General features: G+C 50.4%; 5 protein-coding genes across 5 annotated transcripts; 2 read left to right on the forward strand and 3 right to left on the reverse strand.

Moving 5' to 3' along the window:
* Positions 1-146: 146 nt before the first annotated feature.
* Positions 147-3,771, reverse strand: Aud_002806 (C2H2-type zinc finger protein; the record flags this gene model as incomplete). Its single annotated transcript, XM_043287765.1, has 11 exons — positions 147-205; positions 249-425; positions 470-1,083; positions 1,127-1,374; positions 1,421-1,521; positions 1,569-1,719; positions 1,769-2,361; positions 2,428-2,568; positions 2,650-2,765; positions 2,881-3,580; positions 3,639-3,771. 11 exons carry the CDS (start codon positions 3,769-3,771, stop codon positions 147-149), a joined length of 3,033 nt encoding a protein of 1,010 aa, XP_043143700.1.
* Positions 3,772-4,187: 416 nt separating this feature from the next.
* Aud_002807 (3-hydroxyacyl-CoA dehydrogenase family protein) lies at positions 4,188-5,069 on the forward strand (the record flags this gene model as incomplete). Its single annotated transcript, XM_043287766.1, has 1 exon — positions 4,188-5,069. The coding sequence occupies one exon, from the start codon at positions 4,188-4,190 to the stop codon at positions 5,067-5,069; it is 882 nt and encodes a 293-aa protein (XP_043143701.1).
* Positions 5,070-6,628: 1,559 nt separating this feature from the next.
* Aud_002808 (putative endo-1,4-beta-glucanase) lies at positions 6,629-7,781 on the reverse strand (the record flags this gene model as incomplete). The annotated part of the gene is made up of 2 exons (XM_043287767.1): positions 6,629-7,345; positions 7,452-7,781. 2 exons carry the CDS (start codon positions 7,779-7,781, stop codon positions 6,629-6,631), a joined length of 1,047 nt encoding a protein of 348 aa, XP_043143702.1.
* A 2,270-nt stretch (positions 7,782-10,051) lies between these two features.
* Positions 10,052-12,029, forward strand: Aud_002809 (IQ calmodulin-binding motif protein; the record flags this gene model as incomplete). The annotated part of the gene is made up of 5 exons (XM_043287768.1): positions 10,052-10,213; positions 10,305-10,379; positions 10,434-11,324; positions 11,385-11,530; positions 11,594-12,029. 5 exons carry the CDS (start codon positions 10,052-10,054, stop codon positions 12,027-12,029), a joined length of 1,710 nt encoding a protein of 569 aa, XP_043143703.1.
* Positions 12,030-12,354: 325 nt separating this feature from the next.
* Positions 12,355-14,644, reverse strand: Aud_002810 (putative C6 transcription factor; the record flags this gene model as incomplete). Its single annotated transcript, XM_043287769.1, has 5 exons — positions 12,355-12,937; positions 12,996-13,346; positions 13,404-13,741; positions 13,791-14,156; positions 14,228-14,644. The coding sequence occupies 5 exons, from the start codon at positions 14,642-14,644 to the stop codon at positions 12,355-12,357; spliced, it is 2,055 nt and encodes a 684-aa protein (XP_043143704.1).
* Positions 14,645-14,661: the final 17 nt, after the last annotated feature.

The raw sequence follows: 14,661 nt of genomic DNA on the forward strand, positions 1-14,661 counted from the left end.
TTTAATACCGGTATTCTTGACAGATGCGATTTATCAGCAGCTGCCAGAGACTCGTATTGATTTGCCGAGCATGGCATGATGCAAGGTGATTTGATTATGCAAGTTTACACTTTCTATTGGTTCAAAATTAAATCCTCTCCCCTTGATTAAGCTAATGCCAGAGACATCTCGTATTCGTCCATACTCCTTGTTAAAGCCGTTGTAACTGTAGCTGTTAGTAATGCGAACCGGGAGGACTGGCGACATACCTGGTCCATTGGAAATAATTCTCCGAACTGCCCTCCAGACATCCACAGCAGTTACAAAGGGTGCTACAGGCCAATATTCGCGAATCGAGTTCTCAAACCCCCGGAGCACTTCCCGTTGAGGCGAATCCTCGGACTGGTTGTCCATCACGTCAATAGCCCACTCGGCGATAACCACGCCTGGAAAGTCAATATATTTCTACTATACAAAGGAAATGACTTACCGCATGGGATAGCGGCCATGGACGTCTGATTCCGGCGGCTGATAACCCACGGAATCATCGCGGCTCGCGCAAAGGCAGCCGCTTGCACTAGATCACCCTCACGGAGTACTTTTCGCATGGCTGCAAACTGCTTACTGCGCATGAGGTCCATTGTCTGCCGGATGTCCAACACAAGTGAGATGCGCAGATAATAAGCAGCCGGATAGCAGAGATGATTGAGGGCCAGGTTCTCCAGGCTCGTCCGGTCATGGATTTGAAACCATTGATCTAAAGCATGCTGCAGGTATGAGTTTATCTCGACCGCGTCGAGAACTGCTTCCCGTCGGAGCCCATCTATGTAGAGTAGGAGCCCGACTACAAGACAAAGAGAGGCCAGACCGTTTAATGGCTGGGGTTTGCCGAACAGCAGCGCCTCCACATTTTCTGACCAGCTGCCCGGCGATCGACTTCGAGGGTTCTGATATAGTGCATGCCATTGGACGGCTGAACGAGCATTCCACAAGGTCTCCGACCAGGGGAATTCGATCAGACTGAACGGAAAGTCCAGGACATTGACGATCGGCTCGTATGCCACCGACCACAAACCACTCACAACAATGAAGCAAAGAATTGATCTTAAGGTCAGCAACGCCGGCGCCAGTGGTGCGCATAGCTTACCTGCGGTGAGATTCTCCCTCTATGTAACTATTCCATTTCTCCTCCATTGTGGATGCCTGATCGACAAGATCCATTGCCGGGCCCGATTCGATAACTCGCGCGAGGTTTATCAAGCTGTCAAGGCTGCCAAGGGTAATGTCGCTCTCACTAGACTTGCCGCCGGGTAGACCAAAGACACAGTTCAGCAAGAGCGTGGTGAAGATCCAGATAGGTATGGTATTGTTTTCGCGGTCATAAAGCGTGTTCAACTATAATTGATAAGTCTGTGCACTGTGGAGAACACATTGGACCTACGTGATGAGCGACAAGACGACGGGAGGCCTCAAACAGCATTTGGCCGACCTCGGGTTCGTCACAGTACATGGCACCGTCGGCGAGAACACCAATAGCGATAGCTACTCTGTGTCAGTAGAATATACCCGAACGGGAAGGATATTTGTACCCGGTATTTGATAGATTTCCGACTTCGGATGAGCAAATGGAAGGTTCTTATGAGGTATCTCGAAGAACATGTGCCAGTAGCGGTAGAGAGAATCCATCTCAGGGATCTTGAAGCGATGGGAATATTCCCCGCCACCTGCGATATTGATACTCTGACTAAATCAGCATAATCCGATAGCTATTCGTATCCGCAGAACGCACCCTCAACCCCTCAAGCGCTTTTTCGATCCCCAAGCGGGCCGTCTCGTTTCGGTCATGTTCAAAGATCGCTTCACTCTGCGGTGTGCACAGCCGGAGTGGTGTCGGAAGACTTGTAGATAATGGAGATCTATTCAATGCTGAGAGAAGCGACGCGAACTCCAGCCCGCTTGGTAATTTCAACCAGGGAGGAGTCTCGCTTCCTAGGGGCGTCTGGAATCGAGAGTCTCGACGCCGATCGGAGATCACAGAGTACGCATTTTCCTGGAATGCAGGACTACCCGGAGTTCCGGTCAAATAAAGGCTTTCATGTCGCTGTGTCTCTGGCACTAAAGGAGCATTCAATGACGGCTCCGCCGGGTCCTCGACGAAGGAGGCGAATGGTGGTCGACTCGACGGGTCATCTTGAACAGGATCAACCTGCCCTGGCGAGTAAGAATCTGGATGAGCAGGTGCAGATGGCTCGGGTTCTACTATCTCTGGTAATGGAATGCTTGAAGTCGCGCCATGGCGGGTGCGTTGGTGCCGGTCGTGCAATTCCTTCCGGGAAAAGCTCTCCCCACATATTCGACAACGGAAAGGTCGTTCCTTGGTGTCTACATTAACTGTCAGCAAGAAATTCATCAAGTGTTTGACAGGGTCCAAAAGAAGCCAAGACGTACGCCTCCTCACATGGCGTTTCAGGTGTTCTGATCGCTTGAAGCAGAGGCCGCAGTAAACACAACGGTGGGGACGGGTAGGGTTCTCGGGAACAGTCGACATTGCCGGTGGGGTGTCAGTTGGGGAAAGTCCAAGTCCAGAGTCTAGAAGCACTCATGGGGTGAACTACGATTTTTGATCTCTTTAACCCCCAGTTCCTTTCATCCTTTTCGCCAAGAACGAACGTACGAGAGGTAAACTCTGGACAAATCTTGTGGGGTCGACACTGCGGGGTTGACTGGTCCACCCGGTCTGTGCATGGTAAATAGATGTAACCTCAATACGTGGGGAGGCTTTAAGGCTTTACAGTTCACATTCACGAATTGTTTCTTTCTTTTACAAGGTTGCAACGATTCGTGACAGGTTAAAATGATTGCTATAATGGCTGTCCTATTAGATCTGCCTCGAGTACGTACATGAGAGCGCTTCCCCTCGGCGTCTTCATACTCCGCGACTCGACGATCAAATCATTTACAAAATACGTACTGTAGTAATCCTTACCATCTTCCTGGAAATCTCCTCCCCAGGTGAATGGACCGCTCGTCAAGATGACCCGCCTCGGGTCAGCAATGGACAACAACCGACACAGCTCCATCCTCAACCTCGAGATACTTACCACCCCCTCGCGCGCATCAGGGTGAAGAACAAACATAATCTCCCACCCATGACGATTCACCCGTAATCGCTCCGTATCCGACGGTTCGCGGAACGTCCACCCAGAGCTCAGACTCTGGGCGCGCGGGGAAGTCGACGATGCCGAGCCCCGAGGCATCTGGCTCTGTTGCCGGTCAAAGGCATCCCGCTCGGCAATAAACGCTCGACGCGCAAAGCAAAAGCCACATTCGGGGACATGCGAGGTCACGAGCTGCATTTCGAGTTCCGCTCCGTCGAATAAGCACGTATGCTGGATGTTTGTCTCTGGGTTCCTGGTGCGGAACCAATACACGTCATTTTCGCGTAGGAACCCGGGGAGCATCCGGACAAGCTCCTCATGCAATAGACGTCGGCAGGTGCAGCGGTGGGTGATTTCTACCGAGTACATTTCCCCTTCGCCGTGGATGATACAATTGGCGATGTTCATGGCGGGGAATGTGAATTGGTGGTCTACCCGAACACCTGTGCCACAGAATTAGTCCAAATACGGCGGACTTTAGGGAATCTGAAAACTACAAACCATTGGATAGGATGATGGCCATGCGCAATGTGACCCGCTCTTCTGGGACGACATTGCTGGGGTAATGGGGGATTGGCTCAAGGATAGGTGGCGGTTGGGTGGGCAAGTAAGCCCCAGACGGAGTTGCCATCATTCATGATGAATGGGGTCGATGAAAAGGGTAGAATTGGATGCTGTAGGACAAGTTCGCCCCAATATGTGGGAGAGGATCGAGGCCCTGATGCTGTTACCCCACCACCCCAACGCTAAAAGATGCCCGAGAACAAGGTACGAGCCAATCAAGTAAATAGTGTGAATTATCACGTGAATTTGGGGTAAGCCATGTGGGACGTGGGGGTTATGGGCGCTGCGGTACTACGTACTATCGTATATGTGTCGGAACTAAATCACTGCGATGATCCAAATGCCAATGGGGCCGTAATCTTTTGCATGCCTGATCCTGTATTTATAGCAATTCTCGAATGTCCTATTTCTTAGTCCCTAGAGCATTCTATCCTTAATTTCAATCCCTAGAATAAAACCCTGCCAGGCTACCACAACTGTATCACGATGATCTCAGCCTCATGGATCGAGCCCGATACAGCCACCCGCCCTGTCGCCGTCATAGGCGGCGGGGTTCTGGGGCGTCGATTATGCATGATGTGGGCAGCAGCAGGGCATACTGTTCATCTGTATGAAAAAGCCCCTGAAGTCGCCAGCGCGGCATTTAAGTACATCAACGACGCAATGCCCGAACAGTCTACCAAACTCGGCACGAAGCAAGGCAGCGTACTACTCTGTTCCTCTCTGGAGAATGCAGTGCAGAACGCATGGATGGTTATCGAAGCAATCCCAGAGATCCTTCCTTTGAAAATTGAACTATTCGGCCAACTGGACCAACTCACACCACACGACTGTATTCTGGCCACCAACTCCTCCTCGTATAAGTCCAGTGAGATGATTCAGCACGTCACGCGGAAATACCGCGTGTGTAACGGACACTACTACATGCCTCCGGACCAGAACTATCTTGAGATCATGACCTGCGGATACACGGATCCATCCATCATTGCGTTTCTAATGGAGCATGCCTCCGCCGCGGGATTTGTCCCCATCCATGCCAAGGTGGAATCCACGGGGCTGATCTTCAATCGGATTTGGGCTGCAATCAAACGAGAATCTCTCTTGGTCATGGCTGAAGGTGTGGGAACGGCAGGAGATATTGATCAACTGTTCAAAGGTTGGTTTCATGCTGACGTTGGGCCGTGTGAAATGATGGACCGGGTGGGTCTGGACACGGTGTACAACATTGAGAAGCATTATGTGGAGGAGAGAGGGCTCGATTCAAAGCCTATCGAGTGGTTGAAGGAAACGTACGTGGATCGGGGGCTTCTTGGACGAAAATCTGGAAGGGGATTGCTGTATGAAGAGAGCAATGGCCACGTTCAATAGATGAGCTATGTTATCCACAGTTCCGTTGATAGCTGGCTACAACAGAAACTTGGATAACTCGTTTCCAATTATCGCTTTCATATTACTCTGAGAAAGCCATCATCATCATCCAATCCAGGCTTCGAATGCACTGTCAAATACCGTCAGGAAATGGGAGCTAGTAGCGCATAGACGGGATCAAAGAAACTCCCACAAATCTCATAGACTGTGGCTGTTCCCATAAATTAGTGAGGGGCTGTTGCTATAGCAAAGATTAAGAACGCGTAGAACCAACCATCAATTGTGTCAGCATGAGGTATTTTCCATATTTGCCCTTCGAGTCGGTGAGATTAATCACCCAAGGGGAAACTTTCCAGGGGAAAAGGGATATATCAATCCCAACCAACCGTCTAAATTCCTAATTTTCCCTGACGAAGCCTGCTTTAACAATGGCGCTGGCTAACCGAGAGGAAGCTGTGCCTTTATATTCAAGCCCTCTACAGCTAACAGGTTTGGCCATGTATCATTCCAATTTGAGGATAAAGGGCCGACAGGTCAGTCCCATAAGGATTCCAGCAACGGTGCTGAGCTTCGGGTCGTCATTGGAGCGTCCAAATTCCGCAGTTGGGATAGAGAAGGGTGTCGGAGCTTGGTCTTTGCGACGGATACAGAGTACGTTGTTGAATGTGCGACCAACTAGATCCACGGATGGATTCGCAGAGGGTGGAAGACAAGCACTGGAGAACCCGTTAAGAACAGAGACATATGGCCGTGCCTGCTCGGAGAGTGTGAAAGATGGGCTGACAACGGCATAAGATTAGCTTCGGGCGCATTCCGCGAGAATTGAACAAGGAGACTGATTGCTGGGCTAAAGCTGTTGCCGCTGAGGAGCAGCAGCGTGTCGTATTCCAGGATATCAAGAGTATCTTGGTGTAAAGACCTAGCCGCTTTCGAGCACCAATTCTCTAAACGAATCGAGTCAGCTCATATGCCCTCCTCATTATATAACTCATCCAATGGCATATACGAGAGCCGAATAGGTCGTCAGACTCAATTCTCTATTTGCAGCCAACGTATCCAAGTGTCAGGAAGGACGAAACAGCTGACACAAGGGTGTTGTACAAACATTCTCCTTTGTACCGGATAACCAAACCCGCATCCAACAATTTCTCATTAACCTATACTTCCTCGGTGGAAAGACGTACTTCTCCCTGGGACTACCACCCCAAGCCCATGTGCACACTGCATAGCCCAGAATGGGCTGGAGAAGTTCGAATGGAAGGACATTTCTTGAGCGGATGCGTTCGTGGTGTCATGAGATACGCATACTTCTTGGTATGGGCAGACACGAAGCTCTAGAAGGTGTAGACAATCATACAAGACCGTCTGGCAAGCTCAACTCGGTCTGCCAAAAACAGGAGCTACTGGAGATCCACTCCAGAATGGGTGGACGAGGATTCAAATCAAGAGCGAAACAAGTTCCATACTCAGTTGATCTGTTATCGGCTGTTCAAACTACCTAGATTCATGTACACAACGGTGTTGCAGGCCTCAGAATTTCCCAAAGCACTTGGGCGCACCTAGGAGCCGGTTGGAATGCACTGGGAGTAGTAGCTGTTATAGGAACTGCATGTGGCTCCGGTAGAGCAGGCTGTGGGTCCAGACCATCCACTGCCACCGCACTGGCCGTAGACCGATTGAACAGAAGTCGAACCGCCCGCCGTAGTCGTTGTTTTGGTCGTCGTAGCCTTGGTTGTCGTGGACAGTGTTGTAGTTGCCTTTGTGGTTGTCGGCCCAGTGGTAGTTGGGGCACTTCCAGAGCCGGTCACAGGCGTTCCCGAAGCAGTGATGGTAGAACTGGACTGCACGACGGATACAGCACCGGGAATGAGAGTCGGGCCCGGAACTATATACGTCGAAAGCGAGCTATAGATATTGACCAGAACACCCGGATCCGTGGATGAGTAGAGCTTTGTACCCTTCACACCGGATGGTTGCGCCGTCCCTGATCCTGTAATCTGCAGGTTAAAACATTGGGGGTAGTTCTGGGCTCCGTTTTGACTTCCAGCTCCATGCAAAGCGATCAGCTCATGTCGAAGGACATAATAGCCCGGTGCAATCGTCGGGGGAATCTCCACAAGCCACGTGTTGTTATGGGCGATCATCTGATCGTCGCCCCAGACCCCCGGTGGGTTTGAGTCATCCACCAGTCCAACACTATCAATCTTGAAGAACTCCAGAGTCGTCTTGTCTACCGTCTCGCAGCTCGAACCGCATCTAGCCAGGTAGTCAATCACCTGTAATGAGTTAATATCATAACCAATTGTTCGACAGATATCTTGGCCTAGCTCGCATCACGAGTCCGTTGTCGAGCGGAGCCCGGCCAGGATGAAGAGGACATACCGGCCCATGGTGAGAATCTGGCCAAGTCGTCCATTGAATAGATATTTTGTCGCCGGCAGCGACCACAGCATGCCCGCGCGCGTTGGTGGCGTTGAGGTGACAGATGATATCGCTCGTTCCATACGCATCTGGGGAGACGAAGCCATTTGCCGTGTTGGGGGTCTGCCATCCTACCACCACCGGCGGATTAGGATTGTAGGGATCAGAATCAATATTCCATCCGCGGTAGGAAACACCGTTGATCACAATGTTTGTAACATGGCCGTGAGCTGCGGCTTGAGTGGTAAAGAGAAGTGCTGCAAGCAGCTGAGTGGATTGAACGTGTCTCATGCTGACCGGGGGTAGGTGCTTGTACACTCAGAAGAAGTGATAGACAAAAAGTGAAGTAGATTGCTTCCAGTTGAAGGAAGAGAACATTGGAGTGAGCCATGAGATTAGTGGCTTTATATCATAATAATTCATTTTAGCCAGCATTACAACAATTGAGACTGGATATTGTAGTCCGTTCCGGGGCCGGACCGTGACATACTGGGTGCCAGAAGACAGTCAAGTCCATGCCGTCCAGCTACCCAGTAGAATAGGCCGTCCAGGCGCCTCGTTGAGCGGGATAAATTGCGTACCAGTGATGTATCACGCAAACGAGGCCTAATTGCTGCAAGTGAAAATTCCCGTCAATAATGCAACATATATCAATTCAAATATATCGCCAGAAACTCGGATGGCCCCAGGCTAGACTGCGCCATAAGAACGATAGAGTGACAGGATAGACGGGAAGACTCCACATCAGTGTCGAAGGTCATGGACAACGGCAGGGATGTTGATGTGCCGAAGATAGGTGCATATAGAGGATGATGCATGACTAGTCTGATTTCCCCACGGAGAAATCCTTGCAACTGTCGGCTGTTCGTGCATTTACTCTTCACACCTTACAGAATACCCTGCTATGTCCGAATCAAGAAAGGAAAGGCTCGACCAATTCTGAGATCACCCCGCAAATTGCATGCCCGGGTATTCGGTATCCCTTGCCGGAAAGCCTGAAGAAACTCCCCCTGTTTCATCCCACTGTCCGGATGCCGTGGTCATATGAGCAAGGATTTTGAGGGGATCAGACGCTATTGCGCAATATATGTATTAAATTAAATTCGTCATCGAAACGTCTCGGGCTGGCATATCTCTGTGATAGGATAGTCTCACTTCGGTTGTCGTATTCCACAAGTGGCGATGCCCTTCTACGCCGTGACAACTGGTGGATAATATTTTGAACGCTGGGAAGAGTCATCGGACCAGGCACAAGCCCCTCGAGGTTCAGCCTGCGAAGAAGACTAACTCGCGGGAGAACGTCGATACTTCCCGTTGAGCACGATACTGAATTAATTTACGGGGTGTGGATATAATCCGAAACTCTCTTCAGACAATCTGCAGGCAATGCTAAAGTAGCATGTTAGTGCCACTCATCCATGCCATCATGTTGCCGGGGCCTATTATGTCAGTCCTACGAAGAGCCATGCCACGACCCATGTGATGCTGCACGCAGAACGCAAGGACTTGCCGGATGCACGGGGCTGGAAATGCCTTGATAGTCACGGAGGGAAGTATACACCCGAGGTCGGATTCATAGCTGTAGTGTCTGTGCCGTAAAGTAACGAGACAGAGTCCAAGAGGCACAATCAAGCATTTTCGAGGGTTTTCGGCACTTTTCTCCGTTCCGTACTGGGAAAGGGCAGACTCATAGGGACTGATGTGATGTGCCTGACATGAAGCGTTGTTAATTCCAGGTAAGCCGACATCCACATGGGAGAGGTCTCTGCGCTATCACTTCCTATCACTTCTTCTTACTTCTGGGTATTGCCTTGCTCAGAGTACATCAAGGCAGACCGAAATAACGACTTTCAAATGCTGAAAAATGAAGGTAGGTCTGTTTTGGTCTCGTCCCTCAAGTAATATGGAACTGAAGCCATGGAAAACATAAGCGCTCTAAAGATGGAGGGTCGGCCTGTTATAGACAGCGTCGGTGTATCGTCACAGCAGGTGGGCAAATACGCAGAAGCTGTATGAGAACAGGCAATCAGACTCTCGCATTTGGCTGAGTACACTCCCATCATCAGGCTCTTGAACTCAGTCTCATTTGAAGTCTCTCAGAGCCACACTTTTCTTTGTTTTGGTGAATGCGATTGACACCAAACTCAGTCCATTGTCAGCAGTCACCAGTGCAAGGAACAGGTTCCCATGTGAGTGCAAGTACGAGTGCGAGAATGATGCTGTATAACCACCTTCGACCACGCTCTCCCAGAACGCACTAGAACTCCAAACCATGAAAAGAAAATGAAGGGAGAGTTGACCGTCCTTGAATTCTTGACACTGGAGAACCATGTAAGGCTGTATGCACCGCCATTAAGCGAGAGCTAATTGTGGTGGAGCGTGCTATGAATGGCTGCCTGGAGAGCCTGAATGCCTGCGCTCGTGATGGATCTCCGTTCTTGGCACCAGTAACTCCTCGTCGGGCTGTGACAGAGTTCCTTGGAGATCTTCTTGATCTGCTCCATATTTTCTCCCCGTTCTTTTCCCAAATAACTCGACTTTGATGATCTCGATTCCCTCACATGGCCGAAAATATAGCAGACACCGCTGCGGTGCCCTCTGCAGAGCCAGCTGCTGCGTCTGGTGATGGTCTTCCTCCCCCCACCGCGACCGATTGCACGGAAGTCGCCAGGAACAATGACGTCACAGTAGCCGATCGGGAGAAAGCAGCTCGTCTTATTCAGGTACGGAGTACATCTTCTATTTATTTGCTATAAACAGCATTGTTCTAGCTCTTTTTTTCAAGTGTTGTACATGTTTAACCCGACGATGTAGAGGACTTATCGGGGATATCAAACACGACGTGAACTACATGGGTTGGGGCTGAATGCATCTGCGCGATGGTCTGAGGTAATGCCCCCTTGACGATCATATTCTGACGAGACTCCTTACTTCTTCTGTCAGGCCTTAAAGGAAGCAAGATGGCGCCAGCTCTATCGTCCCTCTGTTTCGCCAGAGAGCGCAGGCGCAGACGCCTCCAAACAAGTGCACCAAAAATGGGAAAGAGTCGTCAGCGTCGCTATGCAAGTCGGCAGTGATGACGGCAAGTTCAGAAACGAGACCGATTCTTCAAAATTGCACACAGCTAGTCCACCGGCTACAGGACGATCCTCCGAAAATGCGCCAGCGAATGCTGCTTCCACTTCCAGATCGCGATTTCTCCACTCATTCCCAATACTCCATCACGGAGTACCATCTGAGAAGATGGCCAAGATGATGGACCAACGGTACTTTCTCGAAATGGTTGATCTCAAGCATCGTCATGGCAGCAACCTGCGCAAGTATCACAATTATTGGAAAAACTGTCCCTCGACGCAAAATTTCTTCTACTGGCTTGATCACGGCGAGGGGAAAGATTTAGATTTGCCTGAATGTCCCCGTGCGAAGCTGGAACATCAGCAAGTGCGCTATCTCAGCAGAGACGAGCGGCTGAATTATCTGGTCACTGTAGACCAGGCAGGTCTCTTCCGCTGGGCAAAGAACAACGAGCTTGTGTGCACTGATAGTACACGCTTCAAGGATAGTCTTCAGGGTATCGTGTCGATTGATGAGGATGCGCCACGATTTAGAGGTCATTCTGAGGCTGGATATCCGGTTGCGTATGCGTCAAGCTCGTCTTCCATATCAAGTCAGTCGTCGACTGATGAAGACTCAGCGGATGATAGTCCCAGCGGACAAATCAACCAAGGTTATGAGGAAGCAAAAGGGATCCAGAAATTAGCCCATATCACACCATCGGTGGTGCGCGACCATTTTGCTCGCAAGCCCGCAAAGAGAAAGGACATGTGGTTATTTGTGAGACGATTTTTTTCTATCATCAGGGCCCAGAGCGATCCGTGACTGACGGTGGCGCAGGTCGCAGACACTTCATTTCGTCTGTACATCGGTATCAAGGAAAAGGGAGCCTTCCAACATTCCTCATTTCTACGGGGTGCGCGCGTGGCCGCGGCAGGTTTGATCAAAATCTGGAACGGTCAGCTACGTAGTCTAACACCTTTGAGGTAAATTAATGTTCTTCTCTTCGCTCTCGACAGATGAGACAGAAATAAATACTTACGTTTCAGTGGCCATTACCGTCCGCCGTCGGCAAATTTTCGCGCCTTCGTTCACGCCTTGCAGGATCAAGGTGTGGATATGTCCCATGTTTCTATCACAAAATCGTACGCCATCCTTGCAGGCATGGAGGGATACGTTCGGACGAAGCACAAATTGCGAGCCCTGCATGAGACGCTGGATGAATCAAAAGAGAAACTTCTTCATGGGCGACAGAACGATAGACACGTTGAGACCGACGCACAGGTGTCGGACGAAAATGCCATCCATAAAGACCAGGCCGAATGTTCATCCGCAGCGGTTAATGAAGAAAGCTTGAGTGTAAACGATAAGGAGGGGGACGGTTGGGCTTTGCCTGCAAGGGTGAAGATCCACCAGGCGTTCGCTTCGCCGGATCCGATCACCCCCGGTGATGAACCTGCTACGATGCCAGATCATGATCAATGATACCCAGATTGCGTAAATATTTGATGTTAGAACTGCCGTGGAGATTGACTCCCTCTGGCCTGCCAAATAGTCATTGGTCGTGGACAATTGATGAGGATGCATAATTCTAACTATTTCCTTCCAATAGGCCATTTTCGATGCTGTATAGTCCATTCACAAATGGGCCCTCTGAAAGGTCAGGCAGTTGATGTTATGTGACACACCTGCAGCTCTGGACACGAACCTCAACGAAGCAAGCGATAACGGCAAAGACCAACTCGACCATTTTACTGAAATAAGCGCGAAGCAATGGAACGCGAGGCCCAGATCATGACGTCGACCTCGATCAGTCCATAGAAAGATGATCCATGCTGCGGATCAGGTTTTCTAGTCCTTCGGCCTTGAATTCGGATCCTGCGGTGGACTCGCTAGTCCGAACTGGAACATTTTGCACGACATAGTCTGCAGACAGAGAGGAAATATCTGTGGCAGACCAAAGAGTGGTATCTAGTTGTCTAAAAATCACGGTCACCTTCGTGGGTATGAGCGACTCATCGAGTTTGCTCGCCTTGAGTACAAGCTCAATCGTCCGGAGAAACGCTGTGCACAGCCTGCCCCAACCAAGACTCATATGCCAGAGACCCACCACACAGCTCTCCAAGATAAGACTCCATTTCGGCTCCTGAGATTCTAGCTGCGAGATTGCATGGACCCCGGCCAGGCAGAAATAGTGAAGGAACACAATAGGAATTGACTTCCACCCGTGATGTTGTTTGTACCGCAGGATGAGAGACCCCACAGCGTCCAAGGCTCGAGACTTCACAGTCCAGGGATCGAACCATGCCAGATTTGATTCGTCATTGCGTGTCGTCTTCGAATATAGAATAAACATATCGCCTAGAAATACAAGGGTGGCTTGAAAGTACAGGCTAGTAGCGGCTATTAGTACCACTTCTTAGAGATTAGAAATGTCGCTGAGGAACTCACTGCAAACACAGGATATGTGGGGTTGTGTTGCATTGGGGCATCACACATGACGGCAGGCTGCTCATCCAATCGCATAACTTTTGATGTAGCTGACGGGCGTACTGCCAATCGTCGCTTGAAATGCCGGTTTTTGAGAATTTAATGCCCGCTATAGCAATCTCATGGACAATCATCACGAGGGCGCTACGGTAGCAGGCGGCAGTGTAGTAAAAAGGCTGTTGAACGGGAAATCTAAAGGGGTAGGGGCTCCACTCGGCGCCTTCATCCAGTACTGCCGCCTTGTCTAGGGAGAAGTGTACAGCTGGCGGCTGCTCCCACACTGGCATCTTCCTATAAACCTGTGCAGCTAGCCTACAGGCATATTAGTCAGAGCTAGAGAGGCATTGAACGAGGTCGGGAATGTCTCACGCTTGCACGTCGAATACGGCCCAAGCGACCAGTTTATGGCATCTGGATATTGGGCCCAGCTCATCCCGGTCCACATTGCTGTAGAGATACGCCGGTGACTTGCAGTGTAGGTCTAGTTTGTGGCATACTTCTGCGCCGTGAAGAATATATTTCGTTCCCAGTCTATCGATGCCCAGAGTACAACAAAGGAGGCCAATCAAGATACTGGATTGCGCAACTGGAAGGTTCAGCTGGCCCTTCTCGATTTGCCAGAGGTGCTGGATCTCAGCGTGCAGCTTTTTGCCAAGTGACTTTTCCTCTTGTCGATCGGTTATCCGGTCCAAACTGTAGGAGTAGCTCTGCATCAGAGTCAGCCAACGGATACGACGATGGAGCGATTGACATTACGCAGCCAAAAAAGAGAAGGGCATGGACCAACAGCGGAGAGCAGAATCTCTTGGAGCCACTCGCTAGGTCCCTGAGAAACAAATCCCGATCAACAAGTTGCCATGTCGGATTTTCCCACGCGAAATACAGCGAAAGAAGATGACTTGCGACCTCATCGTCCACAAGAGAAGTCCAGGCTCGAATGCCCTTGATCCGGATTTGTGGTTCTTGGCATAAGTGCGGCGTTCTATTGCCATTCTTCCTCGCCCATGCCATATGCATGCGATGCAAAGACAGTCCGGGGTTTGGCGGAGAAGGCTGTTGCTCAAACAGCGACTGCGCGCTCAGGAACGAAGAGAATATTTCTGGTGAAGCTAGGAAATGTTTCTGCCAGGAGTTTAGCACGGCTAGACACGGGACAATGGGAAAGTACGCGATATGGGCAAGTAGAGACTAACATGGAATATCTCCTCGATGGAGGTGCGACCTTCATTCCGGCATTCCTCGTAGATGCGTCGCAGGACTGATTCGTAAATTTTGATCTTCCCTCGGGCACATTCAACCGCAAGCTGCTGTCTTTCGCGTTTGGAACCAGAATAAGTACAGGCAATTTTCAGTACCCGACACTGTTTGCAAATCGGCTTTGAGCCGTCACACTTGGTTTTGCGCTCACGACATAGTTCACAGGCGCGCGGTGTGCGCTGGCGGCTGATTGGGGTAGAGCCCAAGCGCGGAATGGGATGCTTAGGCGCAGGCGAAATCGTTACAGGCCTGCTGCGTCCTATGACAGAGAGTTGTTGCCCGCTGGAGCTCGAGGGACTTGGGAGCTGACCGACTGGCTCTTGCGAACTACTGTTCGTGTCTGTTGGATCCATAGTTGCAAGATACTTGA

This window comes from Aspergillus udagawae, assembly GCF_001078395.1.
Source record: "Aspergillus udagawae IFM 46973 DNA, scaffold_2, whole genome shotgun sequence".
Lineage (NCBI taxonomy): Eukaryota > Fungi > Ascomycota > Eurotiomycetes > Eurotiales > Aspergillaceae > Aspergillus > Aspergillus udagawae.